This window comes from Ambystoma mexicanum, chromosome 8 (genome assembly GCF_040938575.1).
Source record: "Ambystoma mexicanum isolate Mex_15411 chromosome 8, UKY_AmexF1_1, whole genome shotgun sequence".
NCBI classification, from domain to species: domain Eukaryota; kingdom Metazoa; phylum Chordata; class Amphibia; order Caudata; family Ambystomatidae; genus Ambystoma; species Ambystoma mexicanum.
In genome coordinates, this window is record NC_090929.1 from 1,099,108,686 (window position 1) to 1,099,133,460 (window position 24,775).

At 43.5% G+C, this 24,775-nt stretch overlaps 1 protein-coding gene across 3 annotated transcripts in view; it reads right to left on the reverse strand.

The window, feature by feature from the left end:
• The window catches only part of LOC138472772 (anoctamin-7-like), a 439,062-nt gene that overhangs the window by 102,603 nt on the left and 311,684 nt on the right, over nt 1–24,775 (reverse strand). For all 3 annotated transcript variants that reach the window (XM_069611107.1, XM_069611106.1, XM_069611105.1), the window contains exon 12: nt 3,508–3,645. In XM_069611107.1, the coding sequence (XP_069467208.1) occupies nt 3,508–3,645 (138 nt within the window). The remainder of the gene's footprint in view (nt 1–3,507; nt 3,646–24,775) is intronic.

The window sequence follows — 24,775 nt, forward strand, 5'->3', positions numbered from 1 at the left end:
GGACGGATAGTTGATCAAGGATGGGTAGAAGGCTTTGGTGGCAGGCTGGAGGAAGAAATGGCAGGTGGTTTGACAAAAGGAATAAGAGATGGACAGTAGGTGAGATATGAAGCAGGAGGGTAACATTGGGAGGTCCTAAATACACAAATATTCTTCATTGTCCTTCTTACACTCAGGAAATTGACATTATTCACTCCCCTTTCTTGTCCATTCTTAGTAGAGTCTTGGCTGCAGATCTCATCATAAATTCTTATAAAGTTAGTAAAACCACCGAATTGACATTCACTTTTTTCATTGTTCATGTACTTCAAGAGCCCAGATTTGTATTCAGTTAAAGATAATCCCAAGGTACTTACATTGTAGCTCATTCTTGCGAGTTCCAAATTCCAGATTCTGGAATTCACTCATTCTCCCTTTCCCAAACATGATAACCTAGATAGGTTTTTATTTCATGTTTATATTTACAGTCCTCACGTTTCCTTTCAAAAGACTAACAATTTTCTGATTCAACCCATCATCAGCGTATATAATGCCTTTCCATTGACTATAATTCGATGGTATATTCGAAACTAGGGTTAGGGTTAGGGGTGAGGGTTAGGGGTTAGGGTTGGGGCTAGGGTTAGATTAGGGGTTAGATTAGGGTTAGGGTTGGGGCTAGGTTTAGGATTAGGGTTAGGGTTAGATTAAGGGTTAGAGTTAGGGTTAGGATTAGGGTTGGGGGTGGGCGTTGGATTTGGGGGGAACCCCCCAATATACAAAAAAAGATTGAAACCTTACAAGGAGCTGGCCAGTGCAGAAATGTCCGCACTGGACAGCTCCATGTAACGTTTTAATGTTATAAAAAAATGCATTGAAATTCTATCTTTTACATGTAAAAGTGCATTTCCATTGAAACCAGTCTATTTATATTTTCGATGGACTGGTTTCGATGGAAAGGCACTTTTACATGTAAAAGATAGCCTGTCGATGCTTTGGTAAACGATGCTTTTTTTTGGATGGTGTGGTATTTCGTTGCTTTTTTTCCAATGAAATAACTAGGAATCATTCCATTGATTTCAAGAATGGAAGTAATGACTTTCATGTGGTAATAATCAATACAGGCTCACAGAGTGTAGCTCCCTTTCATCTTCTTAACACTATCTTTATTATCAGGCTCTTGTGCTATTAGCAAATCAATTAGGGGGGGCCGTCACTGACAGTTCTCTCAATTATTTCAAGCAACTACAGACCTGCCCTAGCTTCATACTAGGGCTTAATGTATGGCTACCCGGCTACTGAATATTGGATGAGTTAAATTTGCTGATTTGCCAAGGGGACATCTGATGAAAATTAACATGTAATGTTGAAATAATTATTGGAGACCAATCCACATTGCATTTATATTTCTGCATTTCCACGCTTGATTTGGAATATCTAAGCTGTTTAGAAACTTGATTCCAAGTTCACTTAATTGTATGGCCATTTTGTTTAAGTACATCCATGGCCTGGGTCTCCCATTCACCTCAGACCTCTCAGGTGTACAAAGATATGACACGGTGCAGTCACCATTGGTCCTTACTCCTACTTGTACTCTCTTTCACCCATGTCAACATAAGTAGTCGACCTGCACTCCTAATAACAACAAGCAATTGTGCTCACACAAAATGCTTGACATACATCTTAAAACTCATCTTATAGCTATTGTTTTTGAAGATGTTCACATTTCTTTAAAACATTACATGGATACATTGCAACAAATTAAAAATGTGATATAAAGGCAGAAAAGAAGAAAAGTGGTGCTGTTACGGAGCCTTACAAAAGTCCACCTTATGTAGGACTTTAGAAGACTCACACTTGGGACACATGGCTCCAACTCTTAGTACATGCCTGAACCACACAAGTATGTTGGTAGAAATGGCTGAGCAGCCAGGCGTATCTTAGGAGGGAGGAAGGACTGTAGGAGGCACACAGAACTTAGAGTATGGATATAGGCCAAAGAAACACTGACACACAAACAGTTATATAGAACTAGGAGGCTCAGAATGTGGGTATTACCATATGGTAATCCCGCTGCCCTGAGTCTCCTCACGGCTGGTGGCTGCCATCTCACCTCGCCACCCCCATGGTGGCCATTTTGTTTGTTTACTTTTTTTCTTATCTTTTTAGTGGCCACCATGGAAAGGGAGAAGGGACTACATGTAGTCCCTTATTCCTTCGCCTGGTGGCCATTTTGTTTGTTGACTTTTTTACCCCATGTTTTTTCAATGGCCGGAATGGAAAGTGAAAACAGACTTTCTTTTCACTTTCACATCGGCCATTTTTTTACACTTTTTTTTTCTATTCACTCATACCCGACTGCCGGTCCCCAATTCAGTCATGGTGTGCTGCAAACGACCTCTGCCTCAATGCCAGTAAGACAGAGATTGTCCTCATCGGGACCCCTGCTCCCGACTTCCCTCTTTCTCTCTGGTCGGCCTCCCTTGGCCCTGCGCCTCCACCTATCAATGAGGCAAAAATTCTGGGGTCATCTTCAACTCCACTCTCTCCTTCTCGTCTCACATCACGGACATCTCTAAAAAGTCCCACTACCAACTACACCTTCTCAGAGGTATTGTACCTTTTCTCACTTTCCCCCAGAGGCTCACCGTCTCCAAAACCCTAGACCTCTCTAGGCAGGACTATTGTAACAGCTTCTTTCTGAACCTTCCTGCTTCTACTCTCCGTCCTCTTCAACTCATCCTTGGTCTCAAGCCAAGGGACCGCATGTCTCCAGCGTTGAAATCCCTACACTGGCTCCCTGTGGCTGCAAGGATTAAGGTCAATCCCTTTGCATCGTCGCCAAGGCTTTCTGGGGCCTGGGCCCAATCTATCTGCAATGCTCTCTTCCTAAATACTCTCCTTCCCTAGCCCCCTCTCTGCCGGTGAGTCGCTTTTCTAAGCAGAGACTTGGGGGAGATCTTTATCCACTGCAGGTGCTCCCCTCTGGAACAGCCTCTCTCCTTCTTGAGTCAGATCTCCTTAAGTTCCAGAAACTCCATAAGACTTCCCTCTTTCCTTCTACTTCTCTCTCCCTCTCCCCTGCTAACCACATCTTTCTGCTGTATCGCTCTCTTCCTCTACTTCTGCTCAGTTTCGCTGACAGGCTGCCTGGTGTACCTTCAGAGCCTCACAGGTCCCAAGCTTTCCTCGCCAGTCTCCTGCACTTGCCTCCGGGCCTGGCACTTGCCGCAGCACTACCGCACTTCGGTTACGACCCATGAGAGTGATATCTCTCTGCACTTAACTCATGTTCTGATGGGACAGGGAGCATTTGGTCCCTTTTGTCCCCCCCACGCACTTCCTGTTCTGTGCACCTAGATGATCTGAATATACCACGCCTAGTAAGATCATTTGTCTTGACTATCTCATGTATTCCCCTCCAAAGCATAGTTTTGCTTTGAAACACTTGTGTATAAGCGCATAATAAAATCACTCAATCAATTAGCTGTTTGACAGTAAGCAGATGTCCAAAAAGTTTGTAATACGCACCATAATCACAATGACCATAGATCCCGTCAGAATTCGTGAGAGGCGGTCACGCTTGGGGAAGTATGGCTCCTTCACCCCTGTGATAGGGTTCTGCTCCATCTTTGGGGCCATGGCAGCAAACTCGGGCCGCGGACGTTCCTATAGAGCAATACAGAGTTAAAGGAGCGATATATCCCCACAGAGAAATGACTGCATAGATACATTGGATCCTTTTCATCAAACTCAGCAGAGTTGTGTGTCAACCAGTTTCTTACCGGGATGTGTCTGATGGGAAGTTTGCGTATCTTGATGCATACATTTTGGATGTTTGTGGGGGGCTTCACCCCATCCCCAGACCATATTTGGTTTGCCCATCCCCTGCATTGGAGTTACTCTAAAGTTGACTGAATATCAACAAAGGGTTGTGCAGCCCTAAAGCTCTCTGCTGCGGCTGAGGTGTTTTCCGCTCATCCCTCACACCTTGGGACGCATTACAAGTTTAGAAACCTCGTTCATCATTACTGCTTTTCTCTCTGGGAAAATTAATTTTTTTTCATTCAGATTACAAGTGAGGTAACATCCTCATTTTGCAGTACATAGAACTCCATGGGGATTTTGGAGGATTTACCTGGAGTGGTAATTCAACTGACGCATTAACAATTATTGGAAGATAAAGTGAAGGAGGTACGTCCAGTTACATGCTGGAGATGAATCCTCCACTTTACCTCCAATGTCAGAATTTGGTGGGTTGGGAAACTGGTGTAAAGTGGTAGTAAATCTGTTACCAACATGTTACCGCCATATTTTCCTGCACCACCAGACTCATAACGAGGTCCTCCATTTCATTGTCTGAACCATCACTTTGGGAGCTTAGTATTCTCTCTAAGCACTACCAATGTCTTTCGAGGTGTTACGTCTCCATGAGCAAATTTCAAAAATGAATCCCTGCTTTTCTTACACTGTGTGTCAAGCATTGGGGGTCATTATGGATTTGCTGGTACCCCGTCGTAATTCCAGTGGGATACTGGTAAACAGAATTAGCACTCCCGCTGCCTGATATCCTGGTATTTCTGGGATATTACTGGTGGCGGGAATGCCAGCAATTCCTCATTCCATAGGAGGAATTACCTGAATTACGGGCACCGATATTACTGGTGCCAGTAATTCTGGCAGTTTTTTGTCTCTGGGGGCCTGATTTACCTCCAGCTAGGAGGTAAATCAGGTAACACCAACCGGCAAACCTGTAGTTTGGCGGGGCAATAAAAGTGCCGGCAACAGATTTACTGGCATTTCTACAAGCACTTTTACTGCTTCACCAAACCTGTAATGACCCCCATTGTGGCAGTAGGCAGTGTAAATCCCTAGTTTTATGAGATCGTAGGACTCTATGGGGATTTTGGCAGAATTCCCGCAAGCAGTAATTATGTCAATTTTGCGGCAGTTAAGTGGAGGATTAACCTCCATTTCATGGCCAAAATCAGAGTTTGGCGCAGTGGGAAAACTAGTGGTAACAGAATTACCACCACGTTATACTGATCTGCCACACTCGGAATGAGGCCATTTATGGTGTGCAGTCATAATGTCGACATCAATAATGTCGACAGTCAAAATGTCGACAAATTAATGTCGAAAAACAATAATGTCGACAAACAAAAATGTCGACATTTTTCGATATTTTTTGGAAATTTAATTTAGTGTATGCATAAATAAATAAATAAATATATATATGATGTGTTGAGTATGAGGGGTGGTTGGGGGGGTGTGGGGGGGGTGGCAGGGGGGTGTTGGGTGAGGGGGGGTTGGGGGGGGGACCCCCTCATAGTAAATACAATTTTTATTTATTTAATTATTGAATAAATAAATAAATAAATAATTGGTATGTGTTGAGTATGAGGGGTGAAAGGGTGGTTGGGGGGGTGTGGGGGGGTGGCAGGGGGGTGTTGGGTGAGGGGGGGTTGGGGGGGGACCCCCCCATAGTAAATGATCCTTTTTTAGGTTATTTATTTATTGAATAAATAAATAAATAAATAATTGGTATGTGTTGAGTATGAGGGGTGAAAGGGTGGTTGGGGGGTGTGGGGGGAGGTGGCAGGGGGTGTTGGGTGAGGTGTTGATAGTTTTAAGGGTTTATAGTCATAATGTCAAAAAAAAAAATGTCAACATTTTTTTTTCGAAAAAATGACTTTTTACATTATAAGTATAGGATGTCGACATTATTATTTTCGACATTTTTTTTTCGACATTTTTGTCTGTCGACATTTTTTTTTCGACATTATGACTATAAACCGCCATTTATATTTACAACATTCTCTAAAAACCTATTGACAGAAAGCTTAAAACACTACAAAATTATGAGTAAAGTCATTCACTACCTAGCCTACAATTTGCAGATTTACAAGATGTTTTTATCACTCTGGGCATTGTTGATCCTGTCTCAATGAAAATAAATGTACTTAAACACATATATGCTGCTATGGAGAGCCAGGAAGAATACTTTTAATACTAAGGATCTTGCACACATTGATTACAAGTGCATTCTCAGTATAATAAATGCATTCTCAAAATATTTCAGACAAATCCCTTTTGTCAGTGGTCCTTTAGAAAAACCTTGATGTATATGGGGATTCTGCAAAGAAATAAAATGTTAGTGGAGTACACAACAAAATATACATTGAGACTGTATCTCGCATTCTAGACGAATGCGATGTGAAGATCCACTTTATTTTGATTGGGGACTTTAATGCCTTAATTGACAGCAGTTAAATTTGCCAAAATGAAACATATGAATCAGGACCACTTAGCAAAAATTCCACCAACAAGCAAGGAACAGAATGGGCCCAATTGTTTCAAACATATATTTGAACTTGCTTAATGGCACCTGGGAAAGCCATGCCAAAAGACGTCCCACTCGAGTAAGTGGGAAAAGTATGACTACTATTGATTACATAGTAACTAATGAAAGAGCAAGTGAATTGGTGCTGGACATGTCGGTTGGGATACACGAGGAAAGCGATCATCTCTGCCTTTATCTGCCGCTCGCTAGGAACGAAGACAAAAGTAATCATGAATTGAATGGCAACATCTTCGTTGATAGTGGGAGGAATAGGATAACATGGAACCCCAATAAACTAGAAAAAGGAAGAGAGATAGCGGAACAAGAGCTGCTGCTTTTTACACATAACATGCGTGGGCTTCAAGATAAAGTTGAGCCTTTTGCTGTATAAGCATTTGGCCATTAAAGCTGTATCGTGTCCAAAACAAGTTTATATAGGCACGAGCGAAAGATGGAATTTCACCCATCACCACAGTCCACAGTTTGATAGAGTCATTCATGATGCAAAAAGAAAAATAAAGGACTACTATTAGTCTGCTAAAAAATAATGACCAGACAGATGCTCCACTTAGAATTAAAAAAGCGAAGAATGACCATCAAAAATGGCTACGACAACACAGAGCTGATGTGTCCAGTGAAGTTTGGCAGTCGTTAGCTCATTTTGCTAGAACCAAAAATAACTTAGGAATTTGGTATGCAAACAGGATTGGTTAACTCATGTGACAAGATGTGCGCAAGATATAGTAGATGAGTTACACACTCATAATGAGGCTGAATGCATTGGACAACATACCGTTGAAGACCTCATAATAATGATTAAAACCCTTCCTACATCTCGGGCTGTAGAACCATATGTTACCTGCAATGCACTGCTTAGGCTCTCTCCTGATTATTGGGCCCATGACTTTCACCTTTTATTTCGATGGAAAAGCAAATATGGTCAGGTCCCCAAAACTTGGAGAGAGAGTTCCAATCTGCCCATTTACAAAAAGGGATGTTGGAAGGATCCCAAAATGTATTGCATGCTAGCCATGTTAAACATCCCGGCTAAAGTATTCGCCAACGTTTTAATACAAGAGTTGAATGGATCGCAGAAAATAATATTCTTACCTCCAAACAATCAGGTTTTCGAACAAAGTCCTCCACAGTTCATAACATCACCACTCTTGTTTCATCTATAGAACTATAGAATATGCGTGGAATAGGCGTCAGCTCCTAGTATATGGAGCATTTATAGATTTTAGTGCCGCCTTCAACACGATTCTCAGGAACAAGCTATGGAAGAAACGTACTCAATGGGGTATTTCCCCTGGGCTGCTTACCATGATTCGGTTATTATGTACTAATACCTCTTTTAGAGTTAGGCTTGATGGAGAGGCTAAAGTGACCAATCTGATCCCGACCTGTAGAGGAGTTTAACAGAGTTGCATCTTGGCTGCCACCCTGTTTAACTTGTATTTAGCAGATCTGGCAGTAGCACTACATGCCACCCTATCAAATGATATCAAAATAGGTCCATTAAAACTCGGTTGGCTAGGTTATGCTGATGACCTTCTGCTACTTGATTATACCCTACGGGATTACAGCTTAAATTGATGACGCTAGACTCATTTGCACATGAGAATGGGCTTAAAATTAATTTAGGAAAGATTAACATGTATTGCCTTCTTGGGGAAAAACAAAAAGTCAAGGTTTAAATAATCTGAAATGGACCATTGATGGTCAGAATATTGAACTGGTGGAATGTTACAGATATCTGAGTGTTGTTACAGATCAGAAGTTGAGTTGGGGCCAACAGTGGATCGAGACCAAAAGCAAGTGTATGAAAATTACTAGTGCACCAAGTCACTTTATTGGAACACAAGGCGGATGTTCCTTAAGTACCATCTCATTGTTCTATTCTGCTAAAGTTCTCCCCAGTCTTCTATATGGTGCCGAAATATGGGGTAAACATTTCAAAAAGGAACTGAATGGGTTTGAAGTGAAATTTTTAAAAATTCTACTCAGAATGCCTAGATCACGCCGGTGTCAATTTATATTACAAGAATGTAACATGATGCGCATTGTCGACCCTATAGAATACAAAGCCGCAATGCTTTATGCCAAGTTATGCATCTTAGATAATGGCACTACCATTCTTGAATTATTGAGAGCATTCAGAGGAATTGATAACAGCAATAAACTTTATGTGCTGGGATACCTTAGATTTATTTATTTTAAATGGGCCAAGGAGAGTGCAAACGCGTGGTTAAATCTAACACGCTAGAATTAAGCACCAATTGAAATATGTTATACTTGCTGCAGGAAAAGAAAGAGACATGGTACATCTGGCAACAAAGGTTAATAGTGGTACATTTATACAACAATGGCTGGGACGCTCTGAAATCCCCAAATACATGCCCGCGTTACCAGATAGTAAATCGAGCATGCGATATCTACTGTTTAAATTTAACATGTCTGATACGTTGGAAATAGTCAGTGCTAAACGTGGAATTGCAAGAAACAGTCGGCGGTGTAGATTATGTGGGATTTTAAAAATAGAAACAGCTGAACATATTCTATGAAATATTGTAATGCCTCTGATAATTCTTGTGACCTTGAATATGTTAATGAAATGTGGGAAACACATTTAATAGGACATGATGTTAATGACATTTTTCATATGATGAATTTATATGATCTATGTCTGCACATTCTTAGCCAATTATCTGATGGCATATTTCAACACTAGCCCTTTTTAGCTGTTTTGTTGTATTTAGTGTAGTGCTGTTTTTATCGTTGAACTATTTGTATTGTTGTCCTTTTCGCTTATATATATATATATATGTAAAGCCTGTGTTGGCTGATTGCATTTGTATGAAATAAATTGTACATCCAAAAACGTTTCTAGAATGGAAAAAGGCCACAGATTCAAATCCCAGCATGGCCAACACATCAGCACTTCATCATTACAAGGTTGGGTGATCATTTCTTCATTCATTTCTGTATTTTGCAGCTCTCTAGATTTTACTACATCGTCTTGAGGCTACTTCTAATCTTGAGCAGTTGCCTGCCTTGCAAATAGGCTCAAGTTGATTAGCCAAATCTTTCGTCTGCTAAACTAAACACCTTGCAGCGCTTAAAACGTGGAAGGAATTCCGCACTAAGCACTCTAAAATGTAATTTTCTTTATTGTTATTATTATTTAAGCAATACCCGAGCAGGGGGGCATTACCACTTCAGGTAATGCCCCGGAGCCCATAGTTACAAGCCTGAGCAAAGCAAGGGCCTTAACGAAGGCAGAGGGGCATTACCTGAAGTGGTAATTCCCCCCTGCGATGGGCTTATTGCTATTAGTACCCCGACCCGTAAGACCGGTTCGGAAAACACCAGAAAGAAATTAAATGTTGGCCACTGGGGAAGGGAAAACTAAGTACGTTTTCCCTTTCCATGACGGCTGTTGAAAATAAGTGTAAAATAGTAAAAAAACAAAATGGCCACCATGGAAAGGGAGAAGAGACTACTTCCACGGTGGCCATTCAAAAAATAGGAAAAAATGTAAACAACAAAATGGCAGCCATGGAAAGAATAGAAGGGACTAATTGTAGTCCCTTCTTCCTTTCCATGATGGCCTGTCACAGATCGGGAGCGACGCACTGGGACAGAAGTGTTCCCAGCACGTCCACTCTCGAAATGGACAGGAAAGAAGGTAAGTGGGGTTGGGAGGATGGGGAGGGAATTCTGTGGATGGGGTGGTGGAGGGAAAGACTTACCTGATTCCCCAGCGAGGGGCGATGAAGGCTGCTAGCACTGAAGAGGCTCAGGGCATTGGATTACCGCCTGGTAACACCTGCATTCTGAGCCTCCCCATTAGCTGGGAGGCCGCCAAAACCCCCTCGCCAGGTACTAATATTATATGGACACATGTTTGTGAAACGTATATTTTAATAGTAAATGTATGAATTGTTTAAAAGTAAACAAAGTTTACTTATAATTTTGTGCATTAACATTGACACTATTTTATTCTATTCATGTGTGTACATTTACTGCTTAGGCAAACATCTTGTAACTGAATGAGGGACAATCAGAGGTCTTGGCACGGATGTGTTGAAACACCTTTATGTGGATTATTAAAGGAAGGGTCACTGGAACACATCCTGTTTTGGAACCAGCAGGGGTGGACTGCACTTGCAATCCATGAAGTGGGAAAGACAACAATATATGGGGTTGAACCCGTAAGCCCTTTAAGACGAGGTAACAGTATCTGAGATGGATGGGGATGCACATCTTACTCATACATCAATAATCAGTCTGACTCAGGAAGTTGGCAAAAACACAACTGTTTTAATAGCAATTGTTTAAAGCAGGGAGTACAACGGGCATCAACGGACACCGCGCAGTCATAAGTCTCTCAATGATTCACATAAATAAACACAACTTTATAGCAAAAATTGGTCATGAGTGACATCATACTACGTGGCAAAATAAGAAAGTCTACGAGGGGATGTGATATGCTTAAAGGGAACATCTATGAATACTTTCTATGGGGGACTGGACTGCGTTTAGGTCTCTAAGGTCAGGTGGACAGCTATGCCCACCCCTAGTGCAAGTCATCTTCCGTGTCATACTAATACACAACATCTCATTGGATTCTCAAACTATAGGGCTATTTGCTACGTGGCCCTCTATATTTAGTTGGCACGCTTGTACCCTTCTGGAATATTCCACTTGCTAGCAGCACGCATTAGCTTACCCAAAGTCTATTTTCATCTGACCTTGTGACAGGAGACCACGTTTTGAGCTCCTTCGTTGTATTTAGTACTATTAAATGAATAAAACATAGCACTTCTAGTGTTTTTCCATTACACCTCAAACAGGAGCTCTGCTCACTTCTCACATTCATTGTATCTTCTCGAGTAGATAACCAAGTTCTTGGCGGCCCCAACTTTGGACACAGGGCCAGAAAAGCCTTCCCGAATCTTCCTTCGCTGTTAGCTGTTTTATTCTACTGTGCCACACTTTTAGCCCTTCTATTCACAGGTTCCAAGTTTGCTAAAATGCGTTGTGGAACATCCAGATTCGATACACACTTATATATATATATATATTGGTGGCACCGCCCGCAGTCTATTCACTATGTGTATCCAGCCTTATGATTACTTAGTTCTACTTGCGTTACTGCATATGTACAATTATAAAACGGCTTTGCATTTTCTTCAGTGCTTCTACGGCACATGCAAACTTCATGTTGCTCATGAAATGTTGCTCAATTCTTTACTTTACCATCAGATTCTCTAAGGTCTATTCACCTTCATTGGCATCTCTTCAGGGTGCGTCATTTCTGCTTCATGTGACGTCACCAGTCTTCTCTTTCACTCATCTTCACACTTCTTGCAGAATTTCCTTCAGAAGACGTGGATACATCATGTAGGGTTTTCTCAATGGATACCTTGTTTCAAGGACTCTTCGCGGTATAGGTACCACCACTGGTGTTGTGCATGTCGCAATTTCTGGCTGCCAACATATAGGCAAAATGGGGCAGAACTTCCGGTAGAGGCACTTGGCTCCTCCTCTACACCACCCCTTCTTGTTGATTCATCGACCACTCTCTCATCAATCTTCACATCTAGACATCCTTGTCTGAAAAAGTACTTCTTTGGAGCCCATATCTTTATCACTCCTTTCGAAGATCCTGCTGATTTCACATGCGCATCAATACTCCAGGTCATGAGACTATATTGTCCATTTGGGCTGCAATAGATCCATCTTCCCAGATATGTCTTCTGGTTTCTTGAATACAGGAACTTCGTTCCCTCATGTGCATGAATACTGGCCTATATATAGTCTCTAATTTCTTCATCTGACAACTCTCTGTGTTCAAACCCTGATTCGACATCAATCATGATCTTCATTCCTGTTGCTTTCTTTGCTGTCTTCTTGCACTGTGTGATTATTATTCTGATCACACAAAATCCGAATATGATCATCACCAACAAGGCTCCAAGGAACTTGAAGATGTTCGCCATCCATTGTGGAACCCATGAGAAGATGAATGCAAACCAGCTGTCATCTGCAATATCATCTGCTTCATCTTCCATCTTGATGTGCAATTTTGTCAGCATCGTTATGGTCTCTGTCAAGGTCCCATTCTCTTCATCGCAAGAAGGTAAGAATGTGCACCATGTTTCTCCGATTTTGGCACAAAGACCTCCATCCATTGCTGTAATCATGTCCAGGATATATCTGTTCTGAAGAGTCATCAGTCTTATGGCTGCAGGGTCGGATTGGCCGAAATCGTCCCCAGGGAGTGGGGGCCGGTTACTGGCCATGCCTGGGCTGGTTTGGAAGAAAAAGAGTTAGAAAAAAAATATTTATTCTTTCAATTTTTTTATTTTTTTAAAAGCCTTTCATCCTTCTTAGGTCGATAAATGAGTACCAACAGAGGTTGGGTAATATTGTATGCATATTTGTTCTATAAAAAAGAGCTTAAGTGTAAGTGCTATACAATAACATATCATTTGGCCTTGGACGTCTGCTTGGATTCACAGTAATTTAGTGTACTTAGGAACAATGCTATTTGATGCCACTTCCTGTTTTGTCAAGCGGTGAAAGGTCGTGTTTCATTGCTTCCTGGGATGTCCCTTTGGGGTGGGGGTCAAATTACATCACTTCTGGTGATATCATCACAGGTCAAGGGTTGTGAGGCGAGTGGTGGGCCACTTTTTTGAGGCGAGGGGTGGGCCTTTTTTTTAGGTGACCGGACCTATTTCTTGTCACAGTCTGACCCTGTATGGCTCTCAGCTCTTCCTTGATAGCATTAAATCCCTTTATGGTAGTGTTGATCATCTGCAAGAGCTCCCATCTGGTTATCTTTAACCCTCTGGCATTTGCCATCGTCTGAATCCCTGGCATGAAGGTTGTCATAAATATTGTTGAAGTCTGGCTGAACAACCTGTGTTCGTACGGAATGTCATTGAAAGCTTCTATCGATTCAGCTGAAAAGTAGTTCTCTCTTTTTGTTCGATTGAAGAATACAACTGGTCTCCTCTTTCTCAGGTGAGTGTCTGCTTTTGTAAACTCTCCAATGTTCAGGTCACTCTTCTGAATCACCAATGCTGGAACAGAGACAAGTACTAATTTGTGATGTCCTGTTACTGCCACAGCTCTACATACAACTATGCCTTCGTTCCATCCATCTGGAGAAAGGACTGTTCCCCAGATTTGCATCTGGGCTCTCTCCTTGCATCTTCGTATATCTTCATCATTCTTTCCTTAGCAATTGAGCTTTTTATTTATTTCCCATCTGATTCCTGCACTCTTAATTCTAGGCTGTTCGTATCTTATCACATGATCTCTGGTGTGTGCTCTCGCTCTTGTCTTTAAATCTTGCACATAATCATCTTCTTCTGGAGCTGACCATTCAGTCACCCATACCAAGGATGCTGTTCGACCCTGGAACTGACCTCTTGTATGGCAGAGTGCAAGGTGAGTCAGGCAATGGGCTGTCTGCACTTCTATTTCTATAGCTATGAATATCTTGGACTTGCCCATAGCGTAAGGTAGGAGAGCACAAACATAGCCACCCTCCTTAGAGGTTCTTTTCCCCACCTATTTCAGTTGCTGATACCACATGTTATCCCCTAATGTGCTATACTGTCTAGATAATTATTTAACTCATAATCATTTTCCCTTGCACTTCTCGTAGGTCTCTTTCTTCCCAAATGAACTTGTGCATAATGGTCATGGAGTATACCAAAAACAGAGTATCTGACAGGGGGAATCATAGGAACACTTGCCAAAGAAATGGGTGACCTTATATGTGTCACTTGTGTAGTGATAATCACATATGGCCTTGGTCTCTTTGCAACCGATAATTCTGAATAAGTCACTGGAGTGGGAAGAATCAAGGGGACTTCACCTTTTTGGGACCAACAAAGTAGATAGTGTGGATTAGCAAAATCAGAAAAATAATGATAAATGCTGAGCATGCATATATTATGCACCAATACATCAGTCCTCACCATTACCGATTCTCCACACGTCGTTGAGTTTGATCACTTTCTGGAACTGCATTATACTCAACAGTCCACATTGTGCCTGTGTACTACTTTTAAGGAAGGAAAACACTTTTTTAACCAGGCATCCCTGTTAAATGCTCAGGTAGCTATCGAATCTGCTCAATTATCTCCACAAGCAACCTTGTAACTGCAGGGCAATTCTTAGGATCTTGCATAAACCCACAAATGTAAGTATTACACCAAACAAGAGCCGGATAGGCGTGGAGTATGTATACATAGACAGTGATAGTCTATGTGCATCAACATTAGATAGAACCGTGAGTCTAACCAAAGAGAAACTCAGTGAGGAATGAATCAGGAAACTGCTCCCTTTTCCAGCCGTCGAACTCAAAGTCGAGATGTGGCATTTTTAGCACGTCAACACTTTCTAAAGTCCAACTCAAAGATTCCTGCAGCTTGAGAACGTTTACTTTTGCACTCCTGCTAAAATATCAATAAAGAGTGTCCGGGGTGAGTCGCAGTCCAAATGCATACTTTAATTTATTTAATCAGCAATCTTAGCGTCCTTCTTCCTCATCATCGATTGACTCTGCACATGCTTAACTACTTCTTCTTGTCTTGCTCTGAATCAACGGGTGGGGTGCGTCAGTCTCACCAGCATACAGTTTCATGTTGCCCAGGTGTAGCCAGGCATGCCTTTCTTTGACCTTTACTGCTGAGGGAGTGACATTTTCACCTACAAAGGGTCAGCTAAAATAGGGCTTGTGCCACTTCCTTGTGAAGTTGCGCACTAGACTGGGTCTCCAATGAATATTTTGGGCACAGGTAATAGTTCTTTACATCCGGTTGCTGAATGGTCTTCATCTGTGTCCTGAGACCAACACCTCTTACGCTTGAGGTGATATGAAATGACAGAGAAACTAGCTGTCATACATGTCAAATATGTACGTAACTCATTTCCTAACAATTCTGCAGTCGTCTGGGCATCACTTCTGCTCCTCGATGGAGGAGACAAAGGCTTTCTCATTTGCCTTCCTGTCACTTACTTGTGGGGTGTGAGGTGGTGATCCGACCCAGGCTGATTCCTTAATGCATATAATTCAAGGACAGGCAGTACAGCCATACCTTCTTTAGTGTCAATTTTAACTTGCCAATTCTCTCTTTCAGACGACCGTTGAGTCGCTAACATATCCTGTTCGCTTGCGGGTGATAATCAGAAAAAAACATGTGTTTTATACTAAGCAATAGGCTAATCTGTTCAAATACTTCATTAACAAAATGGGGCCCATTGTCGGATCTCAGCACCTCACATACTCTCCATCTAGGAAAGACTTCACAGACTAAAAACCTTGCAGCGCAAGTGGCATCAGAGTGTGTTCATGGGCCTGCTTCAATCCATCTCTAAAAGGGGCACACTACCAATATCATATACCTATATCTACTACGTACTTGCAGCATATCAACAAAGTCAATATATAAATGCTGAAAAGGACTGTTCGGTCGAGGAATCACTCCTCCGATTGTTTGCAGTGTGTGTCCAGCAGTAAACTTTTGAGATACGATGCAATTTACTACATAAAATGCACCATGTTCCGACAGGTTTGGTACGAACCAGTCCTTCGCAATAGCTGCTATGAGGCTTTCCCTAGTTACATGCGCAGGGTAGTGTAGCTGTACAAGTGCAACCCTTAATAAGGCTACAAGCATCACCGGCTTTCCAGTGCTGTCCTGTCACCACAATGCTTCAGAGGGGGATAAAGAACACCCCCTCTGTGTCCACAATTCTTGCTCTTCCGGTGGAGAACTGCCTTGAACCTCCATTAAATGTGTTCTTTCCAAATGATTAAACCCTTCATTTACAATCAAAATTGTGACTCCTTTCTCTTTTACATTGTGTCGGGGGGGGGGGGGCGGGTCTCGAGAAAACTATTATCAATGACCTGAACAATATAGAGAAAAAACTGCTAATAGCGGAACAGGTGGCAACAACAGATAGAAGAGGTGATCAGGCTGAAAACAAGCATGCCTAATGCAAAGGGGCAGGTTGGGGAAATTCAACTATGCGAGATTCCTTGAAAGGAGCCACACACAGGGTGACAAACCAGGCAGAATGTTAGCCTGGCTATATACGTGAAATGACTTGAAATCCCCTAAATACTCCATTAGAGACCCAGACCAGGAGGAAGTAAACACACCGGCAGGTATAAACGAGGTATTCTCTGATGTTGCAGAGTAAGGCATTGTATTGGTGTAAGGCATATATTGGTGTACGGCATTGTATGCGGACCCCCAGGCAAATGAAGGAAGATACTTACAGGCTATTCTAGATCTCATAACCCTCCCATGCCTAGACGCACAACAGTCAGATATGTTAGACGAGCCTATAACCCCAGAGAAAATAATAGCTACCATACGAACATTGCCCTCTGGGAAGGCCCCAGGTACGGATGGCCTACCAGGGGAATTTTATAAGACCTACGCAGACACCCTGTCACCACTTCTCGCCAGGGTGTATAATGAAGCATATCAATCGGGAATCCTCTGGGACAGTATGAGAGAAGCCCTCATTATCCCATTACTTACACCGAACAATGTGGACACCGACTGTGGTTCCTATAGACCGTTGTCTCTGTTAAATCAGGACAGCAAGATAATCAAAGCTATCTTGGCTAACAGACTCCGGAGGGTAATACCGATGCTCATTAACCCAGATCAGACTAGATATGTTCCTGGGAGGAATATAGCAGAGAATCTCAGAAGGCTACACCATGTGATCTACAGTACAAAAGACAGTACTGCACAGTGCGTAGTGGCATCATTAGATGCAACCAAAGGATTTGACTCAGTGCATTGGGACTGGTTATATGCCACCATGGTAACCATGGGAATAGGACCGCAGTATATGAAGTGGGTACAGCTTATATATAGTAAACCAATGGCTATGGTTAGGACAGGAAGTATGTACTCAGATAAATGGCAACTGTTCAGAGGCGCGCAACAAGGATGTCCGTTGTCCCCCATGCTATATATCATGGCGATGGAACCCATAGCCACTTATCTGCTGTAGGAATATGCGGATATCGGCATAGAAGTAAACGGGGTTAGGCATATAGTATCTATGCATGCCAATGATATGTTGCAATACCTGAGTGATCCACAGAGAAATTGACCATACATGCTGGAGGTGCTGGACAATTTTGGCGCATTAACAGGGATTAGGATAAATAAGAATAAGTCTTGTCTATTTCCTTTAGCCAGGATGGCGGTGGTGGCGGTGGGGGACTTGCCGGTCCTTCCTTTGCCATGGCGCAGGACCTCCTTTCTATACCTGGGATCAGTGTCTATCATGACCCCAAAAGAGAACATGAATTTAACACGTTGCAGGCTAGAGAGGGCTGGAGAACTCAATGAAGTTCTGGAGCAAACTACCCCTGTCGGTGATGGGTAGAGCGGCACTGTTGAAGATGGTGGCATTTCTGTGACTCATGAACTGTTTTGGTAATGTCCTGTACAACATTCCCTGATGCGTTTTCCAGGATTTAGACAGGTTATGTAGAGGCTTCCTATGTCAAGGGGAGAGACACAGGGTGGCGTTGGAGGTAATGCAAAGGCCCTACGGGCCAGGGGTTGAAAATACCAAACTTCAAGTTGTATTAACTGCTGTGTCAGCTGCAGCATGTAGTACAATGGATGGGAGATGATCCCACGGCTGACACTGCATTATTACAAACCAGCCATGAAGAGGCGATACCTTAGAGATATAATTTGGATCCCCGCCAGGCGACAACATAGCTACCTGTACCTGGTAGAATTAGGGATACAGATTTGGAAGAGGGCTTGTCATATTATGGGGTTAGATAACCCACTATCCCCTCAGACCCCCATAGCAGCGGTAGTGGAAGGCATACCAGGCAGCAGAGCAATTGTTCGAGCACAATGGGAAACATGTGGCAAAGCTACGGTTGGCAACCTGAGAAATGAACATGGGTGGATGCTATTCACCGAGCTGCAGGAGGTACACAAGGGACAGGTTTTGATACACAACACAGTGATAAAGGTGCTAGAGGGCAGGTGGCCTAATAGCTCTGGGGTGACCATACAGAGCGAAGAAATTGAAGCATTGCTGACTGTGGCAGAAGGGGGACATGCCATCTCCAGGATGTATGGGATATTGATAGAACGGGCTCGAAAGCAGCATTGAAGTGCAGGGAGAAATGGGAGAGGGAGTTGGGCAAACCATTTGAGGATGGGGAATGGAAAGACATAATATTGTATCACAAAAAGGTCTCCAGGAATGCCAGATTGCAACTCATTCAACTGTACATTACACAGAGAGCATATCTTACGCCGGGTGTCATAGCAAAATTTAAAGGCGCTGGCAAACAGGAATGCCCTCGGTATAGGCTGGAGGCAGCAGGTCTCACACATATGTTCTGGGCATGCCCGATTGTACAGGTTTTCTTGTGGAAGGTGGCACTGAAAGCGGTGAAGGGGGGAATTACCCTAGATGTTCAAACCCCATAGGCTTGTATATTGGGCAGATATAAAAGAAGTTTGAAGGACAAACCTCTAAACAAGATGAAGGTTCTGATATATATATTGGCGAAACATAACATAGCCATGAGATGGAAGGACAGGCAAGGGCCCAGTGTCACCAGGTGGTGGGGGATCTGAAAAAATGGGTAACAGCGGAAACTGGAGTATGGGAGAAAGCGCTGGGGGAACAAAACCGTCCCCTTAAATCAATTGTTGGCGCTCAAATCAGCAAAAGGCCAACAGTAACAGAGCCCCCCCCCCCGGTCTGGGGCAGTGCCTGTGAGGGAGAATTCTCTGTTTAGGCTGAATTTCCTAACCTAGTGAGCCCCCAGCAGCTTTGCTGGATTTTTGGGGTTTATTTTTTTCTCCTGCCAAGAGTGAGACTCTTTTACCCTCACTCTTGGACATGATTTGAGTGTGTTTCTTTGACTCTAGATGTGTTTAATGGGCTATGGGGTCTTTTACTCCATAGGGCTTCATGTGTTTTTGTGATGTGTGTTACACAGCACCCTCAGTGCAGTAACACAGGGGTGTCATAGTGACCCCCCAGTATAGACTCCATACCCTGGGACTGACTACTGTCTCCTAGGGCATGTAAAGTCACCATTGACTTTACTAGTCTTAAATTCTGAACAGAACCAGTACAAACCATCATATTGTGGACGTACTGGCTGGGGCAATTCAATTGCCCCGGGGTCTGTTAGTCGAGGGGGCACGTCTCCGTCCCCCCTGATCGAGTTTTGGCTGGTGGCAGTGGATACTACTTTTTATATTCAACCGCAAATATTTTCCTATGGGATTTCCCATTGTTTTAGGCTACTATCTTTATTTAATTATTTATGGTAGCCTCGAACATACCACCGGTTTATTTAATTAATATTAATTCTCCGGTTGGTATTTTTTGCCAAAACTTGATTCTAAAATGGCGTTTGTGTTCTATTCTGTGACTCCAACCCAAGTCGAGCCCTTTGTTCCACTTTTTGGCGTGCTTCTCCACAGAAGCCCTCCAAAGTGGTGCCACTCTGTCTGGGGGATTTAGGAGGGGTGGAGGGAAATTTAGGCACCCTGGATTGAGTTGCCTAGGCAACTCAAGTCGCACTCCATCCTGATTGGCCCAAGTGGTGAGCCGGCCGGCTCACCACTCAGCATGTTTGAGTGACAGCTAGGCTGAGTGAATGGGGGTTTGCTGCATAAAAGCAGGGCTTTGGGGACTGGAACTTCAGAAGTCGCCACAGGACCTAAGAATCCGACGAGGGAGAAGCTGAGCCGACCTGCCACAACACCACCAACGGTGGAGCCCTGCTGGACCGTCTCACCACTTTTTCCCAACAACAGAGGAGATCTCCTGCCAGAGAGTCTTCTTCCTTTGACTGGTGGGGATAACCAGTTTCACCGTCTTTTCGCCTTCCCGACGTACCTCGTGGCCACCTTGCCTGTGCCAAGCACCCCGGCAACCGGGATACCACGTTTTACCACGACCGTGAAACAAAGGTACCACCTTTAACCGGAAAACTCCACGGCTGGTTTCTGCCCTGGTAGTGCAATGACCTTCATCTTTCCTCCAAGTCAAGATCTTCTCTTCCCCTGGACGACGACGCAACTTGCACCCACTACCAGGAACAACTGCCACCGCTGGAGGATCCTTCCCACTTAAGGTACCGTGTCCCTCCTGGCTTCCCTTGCTACCGACTGTACGGGGTAGATTTAGCCCCCGGCTTTCGAACCTGGGTTAGCCTGGGACACCCTGGCTAAACTTTCCTAAGCCTCTCTAAACTCTTTTTGAACATTCTGCAAGACTTTCTAAGCCTAGTGTAACTGTGTGATCTTGGGCGTATTTGGGCTCTGCTCTCTCTAAGAGGGGGCCCAGCCTTTGGACTTTGGCTCACCAGTGACTTTTGCTCTTCTGCCTTGCTAATAGTGTTCCTGAATCTTAGAGTGGTGTACCTTTCCATATTCTGTCTTTTTCCCTCCCTTTCTCACAAACTTATTGGAGTGCAATCTAGTTAAGCGCTCACCTCTGTATGAAAATAAGTGGTGTTTTACTGTGACTCATCTGATAAGGAAAAAGGGGTGTACATATTACAATAGTAACTGTGTTTAGAATATTTTACAACAAGAGTGCTGGAGTGTTTCAAACCGTGTGTTTTTAAATAAATAATTATATACTTTGATACCAAAGCTCTGGTCAGTGTTTGCTTGTATTGTTGTATCTGAGTGCCTATTGTGTATACTTTGCATACTGCCTAACTCTTCTTGAGGGAAGTCTGACTGCTCAGCCACAGCTACCAGGTAAATCTGGCTGGTAAAGACTGCTACCAAGTGGGTTTACTGCCAACACCTGTAGCCTTAAATCTTTTGCAGTGTTCCCTAAGGGAACTGCACATGTTTCTGCCTAACAGTGCCACAGGATGGTATGTCTCTGAGCAGCGCACTGAACTTCGAACAGGGTGCAATCGAGTGCAAACGTAGAACCAATGCAGTCTTCAGTCAATGATGCACAGTACTGTGCATGCAGTAACTTAAGACAGTTGTAATAGACACTGTGTCAAAGAAAGAATGAAAGGAAGCTATGTGGTGCTCAGGAAAGGCATACATGTGGAGAGGGAATCAATCAAACACCAAGCAGGGCTCTCCCCACATCCAGCCACCGGACAGCAGCAGACATGGGCACCCTTCACCGCTGTGGCCTATGTTCTATGTTCTAGGACTTGAAGTTTTTCCATGCAAAGACGACCCCCTGCACTGGGTGACTGATGATATGCTTAAGGATAAAATGACCCACTTGAAAGTTATACATGGATTTTCTCTTGCGCATGTCCTGGCCTCACTTTATTATATGGAGTCGGCAAATCCACCTCGATGTAATTATCTCCACACTCTCTTCAAAAAGCCAGGGGCGCACATGGACCCGCACTGAGCCCTCACTCCACCAGGAAGAGGGTCTGCCGACACCGCCGGCCTCAGCTGCTGCCGCTCTTCTCCTCGCAGCCTGAGAGTGCGCTTCGGAGCTGCAGAACAGAGTTGATGAGAGTCAGACCGGGGAGCGGGGCCAAGGCCTCCTCCCGAGCCGCAGCCACTTCTGGCATGATTTTTAAAAAGGAATTGAAGGGTGTTCTTTCTGACTCTCATTCCCCTGAACAGGGAGCACAGAAAATGGCTCCTGTGATGAAAAATAAGCTAAATACCCCACTGAAACTATATGATCATCTAAGTGCAAGAACTCTAAACCAGGTTGGTTTACATCTGCCCAAGGTGACAGTACTAGTGACCGCTGGTCTATTGCTAGAGAAACGGCAAGAACAAGTCCCCATCCTGGATGTGTGGTTGACTTCAGACCCTGACCCGACCCAGGGACCCTCACAGTCTGACCCTCATGCTTCTAGTTTACCTAGGGCAAGGTTGCCCACGTTTTGTACGATTTTAGGTACTTGCTCGTAGGATGGAAAAGCCACCAAGACTACCAGAGAAGGGTATGTGGTGTATATGAGCAGTGTCTTCAAATGAGCCACGGATTAGAGGGAGAGGGGTGATTCTTTGTTAAATGTTAAATAAATGCACGCATCGGTAAAGAGGTATCAAGTGTTGCCTTTCAGTTATACGTAGCAACATCTTAACGACTGATCATTTCAATAAGGCAGTTAAACCAGGCTTTGACATGATTCTGCTGTTCTTTCCTGCCTGATAGTTCACTAGTAGATGGGCTACTAGCAATCGGGGATACAACCCTTCCCCCAACAGAATCAATGGCCCAACTTAAAAGGCAAGGCGGAGGACAAGTCTTCAACCTTTTATTAATAATGTCCCTATGGCGTGGGGGGCATGATGAGAGCGCCTACGAATACAGATTTTATATCTTTTATTTGACATCTGAGGGCCCCCATTTATTACACCTATCTGAGGAAAATCAAGTTACTTAGTTGCCATGTCTCATTGCATCAATGTTAACGATTTTGACCTAGAATATTGCTAGTTTGCTAAGTAAAGTCCCTGATGGTGACTGGCAAAGATTATTTTTCCTAAATATTGCCATTCAATGTTTCCAGGAAACGTGGGTAGTGGATCTAGTAGATAGTCTGGGCTACACTGCTTTCTAAATCCCTGCAAGAAAGGGCTTGAGGAGATCTCCATGGACGTAAACGGCAGAATCCTGTTCTAGGCCCATAGAGAGGCCCCATATCATATTCTGAGGCCCTACCACCACTTGAATGGGTGTTGGCTGTGTTGGGGGTGAGTCTGAATGGTGGCCCAAAGGAACGTATAACAGGGATAGGGAATTTTCATATTCAATATGAAACAATGTCTGCTATGGAAGGGATTCAGGTGGGAGAATTTGAGGTGTGGAGCATACCTGATTTACAAACCCTAGTGCCCAAACGCTGATATTAAAATACTTTATAGTACAGAACAGCTCAGGCCTGAAAGCAGAAATGGCAGATGTCCAGGAGATGTTTCAGCTCGTCCCAGACTTGACAAAAGTAGGGGCATTGGGCCTCATTATGAGTTTGTCGGTGGCCGTGCCTGTATTACCGCCAAACTCGACTCCGGGACCGGCACCTGCGAATGGGCAAATACCGGGACATTACGAGTGTTGCGGCCCGGTAATTGCCCATTTGCGGGTGCCGGTAATGCTGCACTCCCCATCCCCATTCTGCCCTATAGGGCTGAATGGGGATGGGGAGCATGGAGGCACCGGCACCGTTAACAACGGTGCCGGTGCAGCCGTGAGTAATGCTCGCGGGTGCCCCACAGCCCGCCAGGTCAGACCTGGTGTGCTGTCAGCCACCCGCGGTCATCACTTTACCACCAAACTCCTAATGAGGCCCATTGATTCCACTGTAGTGGATGGCCAGAGCTGGCATTTAATGGAGAAGGTCATACCAGATAGGCGAGCCACCACATAACTTTTATTTTAAGGCTATCCAACCAGATAAACGGTACTGCTGCTGAAAACATTGTTAATGCTGACAATTAAGTAACCACTTATGAACATAATAGGAGATTTCTTTCGTAATATCTAAACCAAGTAGTGGATATTTCATACTTCTATACAGACATCTCCCTTTTATTACAAGAGTGATCTTTGCTCTGTCATTGAACATTTCTTTTGGCAGGCTTGACCCTGCTTGTCTTTACAGCAGGTTGGTGAGTACCATCAGTCATTATGTCACACCACCTCGACGTGTGCTTAGAAAGCTGCATTTACATATCAGAACCAGGTTTGACCAATAGAATAATACAGCAAAGCAGAATCTATAATCCACGGGAGGCAGGGATCATATACAACTAAGCTCTCTGAGGAAGGGTTAGGGGTATAAATCCTAGGTAAAGAGGAACATTAAAGAAGTCATTGAGGTCGGGTGAGAAAACCTTATGAGCACAGTTAAGTCAAAAAATCAAAGTGCATTCTGGAAGACAGTGACTAACAATGATCAGGTGTCTGCCGGTTTGTAATATCGTGGAGGTTAAATGATATAATAATTTTTGGGGGCATTATGGAGATATTGATCCCTTGCTACCAACTATAGCAGAGGACATGGATTACATATGAGATATTAATGAATGCCCAAATGCTTGCATTCGTGATACGCCATTACATAATTCTGTCCCCCAAAATCTGATCACTGTCCAGGAGACAAATGGGCATTTGAATAACATTGAATTGAACAAGTAGATTATTTTGTATTTTCATCCAGTGAGATTAGCTATGCCCTTGACTCCCATAAAGCTGGGGAGGCACCAGGTCCCGTCACATTACCAATCAATTAGTTTAAATAGTAATTGGTGATATGGTTCCCCTTTCTTCAAAGTCTACGTGAGTTCAGTAGAACATTGTCCTCCCAAAGTACCTGGAGAAGGGCTGAAATTGTCCCTAGCTATAGGGAAGGGGCCCTAGAGGAACATGCTAACTACTGTCTAAGTTCAC